The 15527-nt window shown below is 31.5% G+C and overlaps 1 protein-coding gene across 1 annotated transcript; it reads left to right on the top strand.

The window, feature by feature from the left end:
• Positions 1-9783: 9783 nt before the first annotated feature.
• On the top strand, positions 9784-13794 carry LOC120126974 (NAC domain-containing protein 37-like). The gene is made up of 4 exons (XM_039144997.1): positions 9784-9891; positions 11055-11235; positions 11440-11714; positions 13187-13794. Exons 2-4 carry the CDS (start codon positions 11076-11078, stop codon positions 13778-13780), a joined length of 1029 nt encoding a protein of 342 aa, XP_039000928.1. The 5' UTR covers positions 9784-9891; positions 11055-11075; the 3' UTR covers positions 13781-13794.
• Positions 13795-15527: the final 1733 nt, after the last annotated feature.

The following is a 15527-nucleotide window of genomic DNA, read 5'->3' as shown; positions in this document are numbered from 1 at the left end:
AACTCCAATCCACAAGGCAATACTGCAAACACTTCAGATGATGGAGATGTTCTATGTTGTGAAGCGTCAACCACTGTGGAAGGCAGAAAAAGATTTATAGATATATGGCTCATTGATTCGGGAGCAACATATCACTAGACCTCAAGAAGAGAATGGTTCCATCATTATGAACCTGTCTCAGGAGGATCTGTGTATAGTTGCAATGATCATGCCTTAAAGATCGTTGGCGTGGGAACCATCAAATTAAAGATGTATGATGGAACAATTAAAGTTGTTCGAGATGTGCGGCACGTGAAAGGCATGAGGAAAAATTTATTATCCTACAGATTGTTGGATAATAATGCAAGCAAGATTGAAACACGAAAATGAATCATGAATGTGTTCCGTGGAGCGCTTGTGGTGATGAAAGGCGAAAAAATTACAGCAAACTTGTACATGCTGAAGGGAGAGACTTTGCTAGAAATAGAAGCCTCTGTTGCCTCATGTAGTTCAGATTCTGCAATGCTATAGCATCATAAACTTGGACATATGTCAGAACAAGTAATGAAAGTCCTTGTGGAGCAAAAGCTACTTCCAGGCTTACCAAATGTATCACTTACTTTGTGTGAGCATTGCATAACAAGTAAGCAGCACCAGTTGAAATTCAACACGTCAAATTCTAGAGGTAAGAGTGTTCTAGAATCGGTTCATTCTGACGTATGACAAGCACAAGTTACATCCCTAGGCGGAGCAAAATACTTTGTCTCATTTATTGATTACTCTAGGAGATGTTGGGTGTACCCTATTAAGAGAAAGTCATATGTGTTTTCAACTTTCAAAAACTTCAAAGCGCGGGTAGAACTTGATTTTGGAAATAAGATCAAGTGTTTCAAAACAGATAATGGAGGAGAATACACAAGTGAAGAATTTGATGACTTTTGCAGTGCATGAAATAAGGCATCAAAAGACAGTTCACTGTGGTGAACACTCCTCAACAAAATGGAGTGTAAGAGCGGATGAACAGAACCTTGTTAGAAAGAACAAGAGCAATGTTGAGAGATGTAGGCCTAGAAAAATCATTTTGAGTAGAAACAGTCAATACCGCTTGTTATCTGCGATAGAGCTGAAGACACCAATGGAGATGTGGACTGGTAAACCAACTGATTATTCAAACCTCCATGTATTTTGAAGTATTGTATACGTGATGTACAACTCCCAAGAAATTTCAAAGTTGGATCCAAAATCTAGGAAATGCAAATTATTGGGGTATGTTGATGGTGTAAAGGGGTATCGCTTGTGGGATCCCACTGCCTGCAAAGTGATTATTAACAGGGATGTTATCTTTGTAGAATATAAACTACAAAGAAAAGAAGACGATGATAGCGCTGAAAAGTCAGATACTACACAGATACATGTAGAAAATGAGGTTGAACAAGGAGATTCTTCTGAAGCAGAACCAGCACATGATGAACAAGAACCAGAGAGTTCTGAAGCTCCAACAGCTCGTCAATCAGATCGTGTGAGAAGACGTCCCAATTGGCACTCAGATTATGTTATAGAAGGAAATATTGCATATTGCCTTTTAACAGAGGACGTTGAGCCATCAACATACCAGGAGGTAATAAACAACTCAGATGCTTCACTATGGATGATGGCGATGCAAGAAGAAATTGAAGCCCTTCATAAAAATAATACATGGGACCTTGTTCCACTACCACAAGGAAGGAAGCCAATCGGTAACAAATGGGTCTTCAAAATCAAGCGAAATGGTAATGATCAAGTGGAGAGGTATCGTGCAAGATTGGTGGTCAAAGGATATACACAAAAAGAATGTATTGATATGGTTCGACTAACAACAGTTCGAGTAGTTTTGGTAATGTGTGCTACATTGAACTTACATCTAGAGCAGTTAGATGTTAAAACAACTTTTCTTCATGGAAATCTTGAAGAAGAGATTTACATGCTCCAGCCTGAAGGTTTTGTAGAAGACGAAAAGAAGAACTTGGTTTGCAGGTTGAACAAATCTCTGTACGGTCTAAAGCAGGCGCCGATGTGTTGGTATAAGAGATTTGATTCCTTCATTATGTTTCTTGGATACAACGGACTTAATGCAGACCCTTGTACTATTTCAATAGGCTTGGTGATAACGATTTTGTTTTATTGCTGTTGTATGTGGATGACATATTGGTTGTAGGACCCAACAAAGATCATATTGAAGAATTGAAGGCACAACTAGCTAGGGAATTTGAAATGAAGGACTTGGGATCAACAAACAAAATTCTAGGGATACAAATTCACCGAGATAGAAGTAATAGGAAGATTTGGCTTTCACAAAAGAATTACTTGAAGAAGATCTTGTCACGATTCAACATGCAAGATTGTAAGCCAATTTTTACCCCTATTCATATTAACTTTAAATTATCATCCAGTATGAGTCATAGCAGTGAAGAAGAGAGGATGGAGATGTCTCGAGTACCGTATGCATCAACAGTGGGAAGTTTAATGTTCGCTATGATATGCACAAGACCAGACACTGCACAAGCAGTGGGAGTGGTTAGTCGGTACATGGCGAATCCAGGAAAAGAGCATTAAAATACAGTAAAGAGGATCCTGAGATACATCAAAGGGACCTCAAATGCTACATTATGTTATAGAGGATTAAACTTACTAATCAATGGGTATGTAGATTCTGACTATGCAGGAGATTTGGATAAAAGCAAATCTACTACAAGATATGTGTTCAAAGTTGCTGGTGGAGCTGTAAGCTGGGTTTCAAAATTGCAATCAGTTGTGGCTACACCCACAACAAAGGCAGAATATGTAGTAACTACACAAGCCAGTAAAGAAGCAATATGGTTGAAGATGCTATTGGAGAAGCTTGGGCACAATCAAGAGTATGTCTATCTGTTTTGTGATAGTCAAAGCGCTTTGCATCTAGAAAGGAATCCAACATTTCATTCAAGGACAAAGCACATACAAAGTACCATTTCATTCATGAAAAGGTAGAAGAAGAGACGACAGATATGCAGAAAATCCATACCAAAGACAACATAGAGATTTCATGATGAAGGCGATCAACGCTGATAAATTTACTTGGTGTTGATCCTCTTGTGGCCTGTTAGAGACGTAAGCAACATGAAGGTACAAGGTAGAAAGAATGGTGTGAAGATATGATTGTTCCAATCAAATCATCTTCAAGTGGGAGATTGTTGAATGGTGGACTTTGCACCGAAAGTGCAATGCACCAAATGAATTAAAAATGGGACACCAAAAAGTAGTAGTTTTTTAGTTGAATTTGGACAATGGTAAAATCATAATTTAGTCATTGTACTTTAAGGTATTTACAAGATTAGTCCTTAAGCTTTAACTATAAATACCCTAACCCATTTAGCTTCAAAACCATCTCAAATCATTCTAGTTTTCTCCCAATACTAGAGAATTTAGAAAGTTTATTGAGAGTTGTTTTCTCCTTTTTATCAAGAGATAATTGTCATTGTTTTCTCCTTGGTAGATAGAGAGAAGTTGTAATTCTTGTTTTCTCATAGTGAAATTCTTCTACCGTTGCCCGTGGTTTTTACCCTATATTATTTAGGGGTTTTTCACGTAAATTTTGTATCTTCTTTATCTTTATTTTCTCAAATTATCAGTTATGATTTTGCTCTATCCTATGGCCGTATTCCGCAACAACGTCTTAATGAATACGTCTGGAAGATTTGACATCTACCCAATCTTATTGCTTGACTTTGGGCGTGGAAATGATGATGATGTTGATGAAATTTGGAAAGTTGAAGAGGACAAACACAAACTTAATGCGAGAAGACATTGTATATTTCAGACATCTTCTATAAGATGTCAAATAATTCGACGACTTCCGATGACATTGTAACATTCACCTTATTTAAAAAAATAATTTTTCCAACCCTTATATTAATTTTTTTCTCACTACATTATGCCAAAACATTTTGCCCAATACTTAGTCTCTACGAACTTGAAATTTTATTAGATAGTCAGAGTCAAACGTGCACGAATTAATGCAAAACATCTAGTGCATGTGTGATGAAGTTTAGGGCAAAAATGAAGTATTTTTTTACATGATTCTATCAACTTTCATCATTATATATTCAGTAAATCTTGTTGATCACAAAAACAAAGCAAAAAAAAAAAGTTATGGACTTTGAACTCTCAGGTTCATCGATCGTACTCATAGAGCAAATTGTTAATAATGAAGTTGTCCCGGGGATGATTAAACTCAACTTACTTTGAGCCAGAATGCAACTCGTTTTCGAGCACAATCCATGGAGGAGCCACACGTTCAGTCGGAGGGGAAATCATGTATTTTCCCAAAGAATTGCATCAATGGTTAAATAATTATGGCTAATGAGTAATGTTGACAAACCATCCGAGTTTAATCATTTTATTATTGCTATCCACAAGCTTTTTGTGATGAATCCATTTTTGCTATATATTGCCTATTTACATGTGCTTTTAATTTCAATTTGGGATTGAAATTCCTTTTGTCACATCATAACTGTGTTTTGTTATTTGATCTCTAAGGATTCAATTGCAAAACGATTGATTATCAATGCTTGGTGGACTCAGCTCGTACATTCAAATAAAGCAATGATAAAACTTCTTTAATAAAACGTTGCAAGTTACCCTTTCACTTGTGCCGACAGTTCTCCAAAAATGGCTGAAATTTGGGGGTGTTATCACGCTTGCTAAAATGGAATAAAGAAACATAGATGATAATTTGATTTGAATTTGATGATTTTTGAATTGGTTCGATCTAATATGGTAATTTAAAAAAATCGAGATCGGGTCTGATTTTTGTAAAGGATGAATTTTTGTAAAAAAATCTAATAAGGATGATTTTTGAATTGGTTTGAATTGGTTCAGTTAATAGTAAATACATAAATATATATATATATATATATATATATATATATATTTAGATATGATTTTTATAATATTCATATCTCAATATTTTATTTTCAATTAGGTCTCTATTTTACCAAAAACATATTTTTCATATATATATATTTGTATCGAGTTAGATACGAATTTTTATCTTAAAATTTGAGTTAAATTTCGGGCCGAATATAGTTATCCTAAACTCAAATAAGTTCGAGTTCAAGTGTAAATATTATATTAGATCAAATTTACCAAAAATTCTACTAAACTATTTACCATTCCTATACATAGGTTAAGGCTATAAGAATTGGAATTTTTTATTTTTTATTTTTTACAAAAGATAGTATGCAATCAAAGGCCAAATATGTAGTAAAATGAGGAACCAAGAATAAAGAAAGAGATGCAACAAGTGGTCAATTCATACGCGTTGCAATCGATGTGTATTGGACCCCCTATACTTCACCCCAGAAGGAGTGGCCAAATCGCATTGTAAAACCACACCATCTTCTTCCCGACCCCATCATTCCATCTATTTTGTTCCCCAAATGTTAGACTTCTACTTGTTTTGGGAAGTGTGCCCGTTTGTAAAGGGTTGCAGGCCACTGACTAATGAACATCTCACAAATAACAAAAGCTTCAACATCTGCCTCTCAAACCCTAAATGAATATATAAACTTCAACACCACCACCAATCCAGATCTTTCACTATGAGTAGTTCCTTCTCACAATGATTCTAACATCAGAAACCCTGGTTATATTTGGGTAAAATCATTTCCATAATCAATCATAATCATATATTATATATATTAATATTAGTTACGACCCACCTACACAATTTTATGTGTTTTTTAATATTTGAATAAATAAACAAATGGATACTGAGATTAAATATTTTAAAATGAAAACAATTCATTTATTTTTTTCTATAAAAAAAATACTAATGTCCTATTGTTAATCTCGGTTATTTGTTTTCACTCCTCTCTAACTATTCTAAAAAATATAAAAAACTTAAATATTTTACACTATATCAAATAGATCATATTTCTCTCTATATAAATATATATGAAAGAGGTGGAAAGCAATCATGGTGGACGCCTCTTGAAATAAAAGCTTGAGTTTCACACCTTAGAATAAAGAGGGGAAAAAAGGGAGAGCATTGAGTTATATACGAGTGTAGTTAGGTTAAAACCATTGATTCTTTCTTTTCTTTTCCTTTTTAATTTTGATGAAAAGGGATTTAGAATTTACTGAATATTAGTTGGGTTAATAAATTATTATTAAAATAGTTTAACAAATTTGAGCATGCTTAAACGTGTTTTTGGCAGTTTGGAGCAACAAATAATAAACAAAAGCTTGGATTGAGAGAGACAAAAATGAAAGGGAGAGAGAGAGAGAGAGAGAGATAGAGAGAGGAATTTGGAGAGTGGTCGATTTCCAAAAGGGATTTAAGATCCTAAAAGGATCTTCGTTTGCAGGTTACGCTAACTCTTATAACTACAATTATTTTATTATTACAAACTGCTAATTATTACATTAGATATATAAGTGCAGCATGTTTGATTTCGGATTACTCATGAATCATTATGTAAAGTTTAACCAAATGTTATAGGCATAGTCAACCTAACAACTCAAATTAGTCTCTATTCTTCTTGCATATATCTCCCCGGCCTGTGTAGATTATAATGCCATTAAGTTGGATCATTTTGGTTTTCCATGTCTTAAACTTCTACTACTTAGCTTGGGACCGTAACTCCTTTTCGTGACAACAACAAAGTATCGATAATTAAACAGGACCGCTAGATTGACCATTCTGGTGGCATGTCTAGCCTGTTGCATTCCTGATTGCTGTTGTTGCTTCATTGTTTTAGTTAGGGCTGGACTGACGCCCTAAAAATTTTAAAGATATTTTAGATATTTTTATTATACTTTTTATTAAAAAATTATTTTTGTCATTTGAAATTTTATATGTTTGTTTCTAACATAAAATATTGCATCTGGCCATAATTTTAATATTAAAGTTTTGAACTAAGTTATAAATATAAATTATGTACGGAAAAAATATAAAATATTGCATCTGGCCGTAATTTTATTATTAAAGTTTTAGTTTTAGTTTTGGACTAAGTTATAAATATAAATTATGTACGGAAAAGAACTAAAGTTCAAACATTTAATGATGAATTATTATCTATTTATTTATACAATTATCTAATTCTAACATTTTTGTTAAAATTTATTAGGTTTAATAAATATATTTATTTTTTCGGATACCAAGGGATATCTTATTACCGGTATAAGGGATGGAACAAGGTAAGTAGAAGTTGTCCTCCACCATCACTTCACAATTTATACACTAACACTCTACTTCAAGTCTTCACCATTCATCTTGTTATATTACGAGTATAAAATATTAAAAATTGTTATTATCTTTTTGAATTAAAAAATATATTATTATATCCCGTGATAGATTGATCTTATGTTTAACTATAGGAATATGATGGCTTTTCTAATCTAAAATTTGATTTTTTTTTTATTAATTGTCTATTTTATTAGTTATATCTACTTTAAAATTTTATTTGTGACTACTTATTTTATGTTGTTAATATATATTTGCATACTCTTAAAAATATTTTTGAATTCATTACTAATCATATTAATTATTTATATATTTGTATACACTATGCCATATTAATTATTTATAATAAATAAATTAAAAACTCATCAAACTATCCGAGTTTTATTCTCTAATTACTAATTTCTTTATAATTAATTGTCACAACAATGGCGGAAGGTAGAAGAGATTAGTGGGGCCATGTCCCCTCAAAAATATTAAAAAAATAATATACATATAGGGTAAACTATAAGTTTAGTACCTAAATTATTACTTTGTTTCATTTTGGTACTGAAGCTTTATTTTTTTTCAAAACCATACTTAAACTAACCGTTAGATATAATTTTGACAAAAATTTTATGTACCAAAACAGAACAAAAATAATAGTTTAGCTATTAAATATATTGTTTACCCTATATATTTATACACATATATATTAAATTATTAAGTTTGACCTCCTACAAAATTGTGTATAATAAGTTATTAAATCTGGTTGCCCAGAAAACGTATATACAACTTTGGAATTTGAAAATCACTTAAATATCATTTATTGAAAAAGTTTAACATTTATTTTTTTATTTTTTTATTTTTAAATAAATGAAAATTCATTTTTCTTTTTCATTTTTTATTTCAAGATATATTTTTAAAAATTTTTTTGTTTAGTTGTTCATCTTCTTTTAACTGTTTATTTTCTTTGAATTGAAAACTTCAATCAATTTATCAAATATTTAACTTTTAATTTCATTTTAGTTGAATTGAATTTTTTAAAATTATTTTTAATTTATATTTATGATTTTATTTTAAATATCTATGTTTATTACGTGTATTCGTAAATTTTCAGTTCTAAAAACAAAATTTTAGATAACATTATTATCAATACATTTTATTTCTTTGAATTTTTATATAAACAAATAAATTTAAATATTTATTAAAAAAATATTAGTATGATATTTTGATATATAATTTACACTAAAAAATGTTAAAATATTTTAATTAATATATAAAAATTAAATAGTCCCCTCATAAAATATTGCTGATTCCCGCAACTGTGTGTGAAACCAATTTGATACGGAGGATGACAATGTTTAATTTGTAATTTTGATTATTTTACACGAGAATAATAAGCTGAAACTGAAATCAGAAGTGGAAGTGAGGGTCCTTCAGTAATTGAGTTTTGTCTTTCTCTTTGTTTATCTTCTACGTAAAGAACATTGTCAATCAACCAAACCCTATCCGCCACGTGGATTCCAATATTCTCCTCAATCAACTTTTGTTTTTTTTTTCATATCATGTTTTATTCCTTCTCCATAATACATGTCGAGAAATCATTTGAAGGCCGTAATCCAAATATGAAATGACAGTATCATCCCTAGAAGAAGTTCACAATTTTATCTCTTGTCTCCGTCTTTGAATTTGAAATTCGAAAGGGGCTTTTTTTGGCAAAATGGAAGAAAGCAAGAGGGCGTGAGAGCCGACAACGGCGGATGGAAAGAATGACAGCGTGGACGGTCCTTTGGCGGCAACACGTGGCCGGTGTTGTCGTGGTGTATGCCAACGTGGCATATGTGTCAAAAGAGTTTAAAAACGGAAAAAGAAAGGACAAATTACAGCAATTATCACGAGAATATTACGACACGTTAAAGTTAGAGAACTTTATAACAAAAACATATATATTCTAATGCTAACTTAATCATAGGGATTAGTCACGTCAAAATGAGTTCAAGGTTTTATTTATATATTATTTTCGTTTATAATTTATAAAATCTATTAATTAAGAAAGCCTTAAAATATTATATACTTCGTTTGTCTCATAATTTGTGTCACATATATATCTGATAAAAAGAAATGATAAAATTAACCCTAAAAAGTTATTAATAAATTTGTTTTGATAGTTGTAAAAGAGTGAGACATATAAGAGTAAAAAAAGAAAATATAAGTGTTGTTGTTTATTTATTTTTCTAATAGAAAATTTTGAATGAAACAATTTTAAAAATCAAAATGAACACATTTAGTAGAACAAAGATAATTATATTTTCTTTCAAATTTGTGTATATCACATGAAATTCATGTAATGTTTGTATTTATATAATTTTTTCTTTTATTTATTTTTAAATGAAAAAATAATTAGCATTTTTTAAAAAGAAAGGGAAATAGTAATTTGTGTAGGAAGATAAGCAAAGACAATGGTACTTGGGGACAGCCATCAACCATGCGCAATCGAGCGGTCCTCCCTCCCAACCCCCTCCCCCTTTTATATTCTCTTGTATCTCTCTCTTTCTCATTTGTCTCTCCCTCCTCACATCTTCTTCTTCTTCTTCCTTTGTCGTCTTCATTTTCTTCATTCCAATTTCTAAAAAACGAATAATTTAGCTACACAAGAATAGTTAATCCAGGTATGCTTTTTGAATTTTCATGGAAAATCAACTTTCAGTTTCAGCATTCTCGTTTATTCTTACCTCTAATGTTCTAGCACTGTTGAGTGTCGACTCCGTCACCTTCTTGCATAAGTTTTACACCGGGTGCTTGTGTTTTTCATATTTTTCTCTTTATTGGGTCAAAGAAGCTACCCAACTTACTGCATACCTAGAAGACGGTAACTTATTTTTTTGTCATTTGCAAAACCTAACCCAGGGTTCGAAATATGAATCTTCGCCTCTGCAAGTATAAGCCTTACCGCAATCTGAATAAGTTTAGGTCATGTTCTTGTTTGATTATGAGTCTAGGGGTGAGAAATTCTATGGAAATTCTCGACAAACAGACAGTTGACAGAGTAGTCCATTTTCGTTTGCAATGAGACAAAGACTCTGCAAGTGCTTCCAATTCAAAACTGTTTTTTTTTTCTTCTCTGTATAGATCCGATCAAACGAAACTTTTTTCTTGTTTGTTTGTTTTTCAAATAACGCGTGCTTAATTGTTATAGCTACGTCATCCACCTTTTTCTTTTGCCCAATCTTCAATTCACTATACTATATGATTATAAAATATTATCATTAAATATTAAATTTATATAAAATTATACACAAACCCTTTTAGTAAAACTTTATTTCATGATTCTTACATGCTAGAACACATTTTTCTTTAATAATTTTTTTTTTACTAATTGTTAATAATTTAGTAATGGAAACCCCGTTCTAGAAGCTATCATTTCCACCATTCACCCAACACTAGACAACATCATTCCCCCAAACCTCTACCTGTCCGTTTTAGATCTATCTTACAGCACGAATCGAGAGAAAAAGGAATATGTTACAAGTTCTCTCTTGGTTTTTATCAAAGACAAGGTCAAATGATTTGGTCTTTTCCTTTTTCACCTCTTACAAATTTTTTAAAACATTAATGTTTTATAAATAAGAACCATGGCGGGTGATATTTGCTCACTACGGAATAAGCTAGCTTCCATAATTATGATAACCCTAGTTACCTTTCTAATGGGAGAGTTCAGCATTTTTTTCAACCTTTCTTTTTCCCTTTTAACATTTTACCTTTAGTTTTCTTTCTTCTCTAAGGTTATTTATATATATTGGTTATGCTTTAGAGATGATGGAAGTTATAAAAGAGTGGTGAATTTGACGCAGTTATGATGGAGTCAAGTTCTGTCCCACCAGGATTCCGGTTCCACCCCACCGACGAGGAGCTTGTTGGCTATTATCTGAGGAAGAAGGTCGCTTCACAAAAGATCGATCTCAATGTTATCGGAGATATTGATCTCTACAGGATCGAACCCTGGGATCTTCAAGGTTCTTTTCCTTATTCTTTTGATCAGATTTTTAAGATCGATCCTTAGCTAGGGTTTGTTGTTTAAGTTTTAACCCAAGACATGGATGCATCATGTTAACTCTAAACTATATATATATATATATGTATGTATGTATGTATGTATGTATATATGTATGTATATATATATGTATGCGTGTGATGTGAATATTGGTGATGATGAGCAGATAGATGCCGGATCGGATACGAAGAGCAAAAGGAGTGGTATTTCTTCAGCCACAAGGATAAGAAGTATCCGACGGGGACGAGGACTAACCGTGCAACCATTGTGGGTTTTTGGAAAGCGACGGGGCGGGACAAGGCGGTGTACGATAATAAATCGAAGCTCATCGGCATGAGGAAGACACTCGTTTTCTATAAAGGAAGAGCTCCGAATGGGCAGAAAAGTGACTGGATCATGCATGAATACAGGCTTGAAACCGACGACAATGGATTTCCTCAGGCAAGTACATTTATAATTATATAGTATTTAATTTACTTTTTTAACTCTTTAACTATCAGTTTATAACTTTCTATGTCGTCTCTCTCTTTGTCAACACAAGTTATTTAATTAAAGTGAAAAAGGTATTATTATTAGTCGTCCAACATTCTGAGTAGTTTTGAACAGGCTCTTTCTTGACCTAATATTTCAAACTTTCTTTTTCGAAGAAAGGGTTAGGCTTCCATTTCTATACATAAGGCCATGAAAAAAACAACGTAATCGACTAGGAAACCAAACCTTTTTATATATAAGAGAAAGGGTGGGGGTTGTTCAAGATCCAACCCCAGGACCAATGCGATTACTATGTCTAGTACAGTACTACTATAGATTTTGTCCATTGAAATTGAACTTTTAGTAAAGATTTTAATAGATGGTTGATCTAATTATGATTTTATTGCTTATGATATCTTAAATTTGGAATATAATTTCGTAATTTAATTTGATAGTTTGGTATTTTTATTTTTATGATATTAATTTATTTTATTGATGATATTATTAATTATTGCACTTAAAAAATAATATATTTTTAGATGATTTTTAACATTCGACATACATAAACTTATAATTGATCGAATGTAGTTGACTAAATTTTCACATAATCTTATGCGGCTGAATAACCGTAAAAAAATCATATTATTAATATATAGAGTAAATGGTTAAAAGCTATCGAATCACAACTCTCTTCTTCTTTAAATTGTAGGTTCAATAACCAATAGGAGTAAAATTTTCCCACTCCTTCTCCTCGGTAGGAATTGTTTAAAATAATAATAATAATAATAATAATAATAATAATAATAATAATAATACCCGATGTGTTATTAATTTAGAACTACTAATAATATTTTTAAAGTAAATGATAAATTACGTCGTAGTAAAATAAAAATATTAAATCTCAAATTTCAGTATTATAGAGAGACTAAAACTATAATCCCATATAACTAATGTTGAATATGCTGCACTATATAGAATTTAAACGATGAAAGGGATCATTTTTTTTTTGCTATCCATAGAAAAAACTTTTTTTAATTAATCATTGATATTTTATTTATAGATCAATTACTCTATATTTAATTTTATAGAGATTCATTATAGGAACTCTTTCAATTCAGTTTATTTTGTTCACAAATTTTAGAGTTTAAACCTCTAATATTACTTAAAAAATCTAATAAATCATCCTACTATACCACCTACTAGTTGTTGATTAAAAAGATCATTTCTACTAATATGTAAACATAAGTGTATAGGAAAAAGATTTCGACAAAAAGAATAATCGAAAAGGGCATCAGTATAATTTTTATAGTAAAAACTAGGGTAAATTATATCAATATCAACCTTCATGTTCTTCTATCTTATATGTTATATAATTTATATTGGAGATTTGTGATTATATTAATCTCTTGTATTAACAAATAACAATAACTTAAGTTTTGCAGGAGGAAGGATGGGTGGTTTGCCGTGCTTTTAAGAAAAAAACCACCGGCAGTCAAGCCAAGAGCATAGGCGGTGGGTGGGAGTCGAGCTACTTCTATGATGAACCAGGTGGTCTCAGCTCGGTGGTTGATCCCATGGAATACATGTCCAGGAAATCCCAGAGTTTTTTACCTTTGTGTAAGCAAGAGATGAGGGAGGCTGATAATTTGAACGACTTTGTTTACTCTGATCAGTTTATAGAGCTTCCTCAGCTAGAGAGCCCATTAATGAATAAGCCAAGCTCGATATCTCTCGTATCAGAGAATAATAATATTAACTACGAAGACGAAGATCAGAAAAGAATGTTCAACAACTCCAAGAAAGTGACTGATTGGAGAGCCCTTGATAAGTTTGTTGCTTCACAACTGAGTCATGAAGATAGATATAATAATCAACAAGAAGGAGCCTCGGTCTCAAGCTTTGATGCCAATAATTGTAGTAACTTAGACATGGCGTCGCTGTTGTTACATAGTAGTCGAGAAGAAGGGAACACGTTGAGGGAGCTATTGAATTCAAGTTCAGATTGTGATATCGGAATATGCATATTTGATAAATGAAAGGAGACGATGAAGAGAGCATATCGCTTAAGTATTAATTATAAATATTTTATCCATAATGAGACTTATTTTTGTGAAAAAACAAAATATATATATGGTTGTGAAATGAGTGATGAAATTCTCTCTAAAGTAGCTAAAATCAGCAGTTGGGAAATAAAAATCCAGTATTTCCCCCCCCCCTCATCTTTAACTTGATTTTCTCGGAAACTAAACATAATATAAGACCAATGGCAATGGAATGATGGAATCTCCATTAAACAAAATACCCAAAATCCAAAAACTAAGAAAATCTCGGTGTAGGGTTAGTGGGGCCATGGTTTGTCTAGCATGCGCTGGGCAACGTGGCTCCTGCTGGGGCATGCCTCAGAAGTTGTCTTTATGGGTATATGTTTCACTTTGACCATATGCAGCTCATGGCTTAATTATAATTAATAGATAATTAATTAACTTTTGGGTATAATTAGCAATCAATGTAACGGTTGACCAAAAACAGAGCACCCTTTTGTTTTTTTGGAGAACAATGATGCTTAATCATAGCATACAGATAAAGCAAAACCAGACAACTTTTTTCATGCAAAAGATAAGGTAGAAACACACCTTGATGAGGAGAATAAACGCATTTTGAGATTGAGCACTAAACAATCACAAACTTTGAAATGTCATACTGAAAAAGCTTTTCTTTTTCCGATTGAAATGACACAACAGCTTCTCGTCAATGATGTATGGGTTGATAATATAGGCATGGCCTATGTGATGATCTTCACACATTCTTCGGAGTTGAAACTATGGTGATCTCATTGACTTTTTATCATGTGAAAACTCAGAAATACGGGTTCATCCCTTAGCTGCTCCTTCAAATCCTTATCAATCCACTCTGTTTACTCGCAATGTTTCCATGCAAAGAATCATACCAAGTTTTAGTAAGATAGTTTATGTATCCCATTTTAAATTTAAATAAGTTTATATATATATAATTGTTTGAAGTTAAATCTATTTAATGAAAATAATATTTTCTTTATCACGTACAAACAAAGTGGTTACTTTAAGTTTGGATGAATATGTATTTTAACATTTTAACTTGTTTTTGCAAACTACAAATTTAATAGTTATTTTTTATTCTAATTTGGTTTTAATATTTAACTATTTTTTATTTTTGTTTAATTAGATACTTAAATTTTGTTTTTAAGTTTAAGTTGGTTCTTAAACTTTACTTCATAATTTAAAATTGGTTCAAATAAATCATTTACTATAAGTAATATTTTAAAATAAAAAATAAAATCTAGATAGCAATCTAAACAGACAAGTCAAGTTTAGGTACTTATTTTGACAAAATAAATACCTTAAATCTAAGAAAGCCTCAAACTCAAAAAATTGTAGATTTTTTTTATTGGCGTGCGTTTTAAATAGGTTTTGAAAGACAAAATAAGTACCTTAAATCTAAGAAAGCCTCAAACTCAAAAAATTATAGATTTTTTTATTGACGTACGTTTTAAATAGGTTTTGAAAGGTAGCGATTTTCGAATGCGCAACTAAAAATAGGTAAAAACTCTTACTTTGATGAAGAAGATGATGAGGTGGAATCAAAACTTATTTTTGGTTTTCACTTCAGCACACATTGGTACTATGGCATTACTAAATTATCATATCATTCGATTGTTAATATATTAATGGTCTAGTGTTATAATTGAAGTTGAAACCAAAGTACAATACTATAATTAAAACATTCTAATATTTAATAATAAAATTG

This window comes from Hibiscus syriacus, unplaced genomic scaffold (assembly GCF_006381635.1).
Source record: "Hibiscus syriacus cultivar Baekdansim isolate YM2019G1 unplaced genomic scaffold, ASM638163v2 tig00110462_pilon, whole genome shotgun sequence".
In the NCBI taxonomy this organism is placed as follows: domain Eukaryota; kingdom Viridiplantae; phylum Streptophyta; class Magnoliopsida; order Malvales; family Malvaceae; genus Hibiscus; species Hibiscus syriacus.
Note: the sequence above shows the minus strand (reverse complement) of the source record. Positions and strands in the feature narration are given on the sequence as shown.

What these genes read in the sequence shown, in the direction of transcription:
- LOC120126974 (XM_039144997.1), top strand. Translation starts at nt 11,076, where the DNA reads ATGATGGAGTCAAGTTCTGTCCCACCAGGATTCCGGTTCCACCCCACC. An exon ending in CGAACCCTGGGATCTTCAAG is followed by an intron (nt 11,236 to 11,439) that starts GTTCTTTTCCTT and finishes GATGATGAGCAG; the next exon opens with ATAGATGCCGGATCGGATAC. An exon ending in ACGACAATGGATTTCCTCAG is followed by an intron (nt 11,715 to 13,186) that starts GCAAGTACATTT and finishes TAAGTTTTGCAG; the next exon opens with GAGGAAGGATGGGTGGTTTG.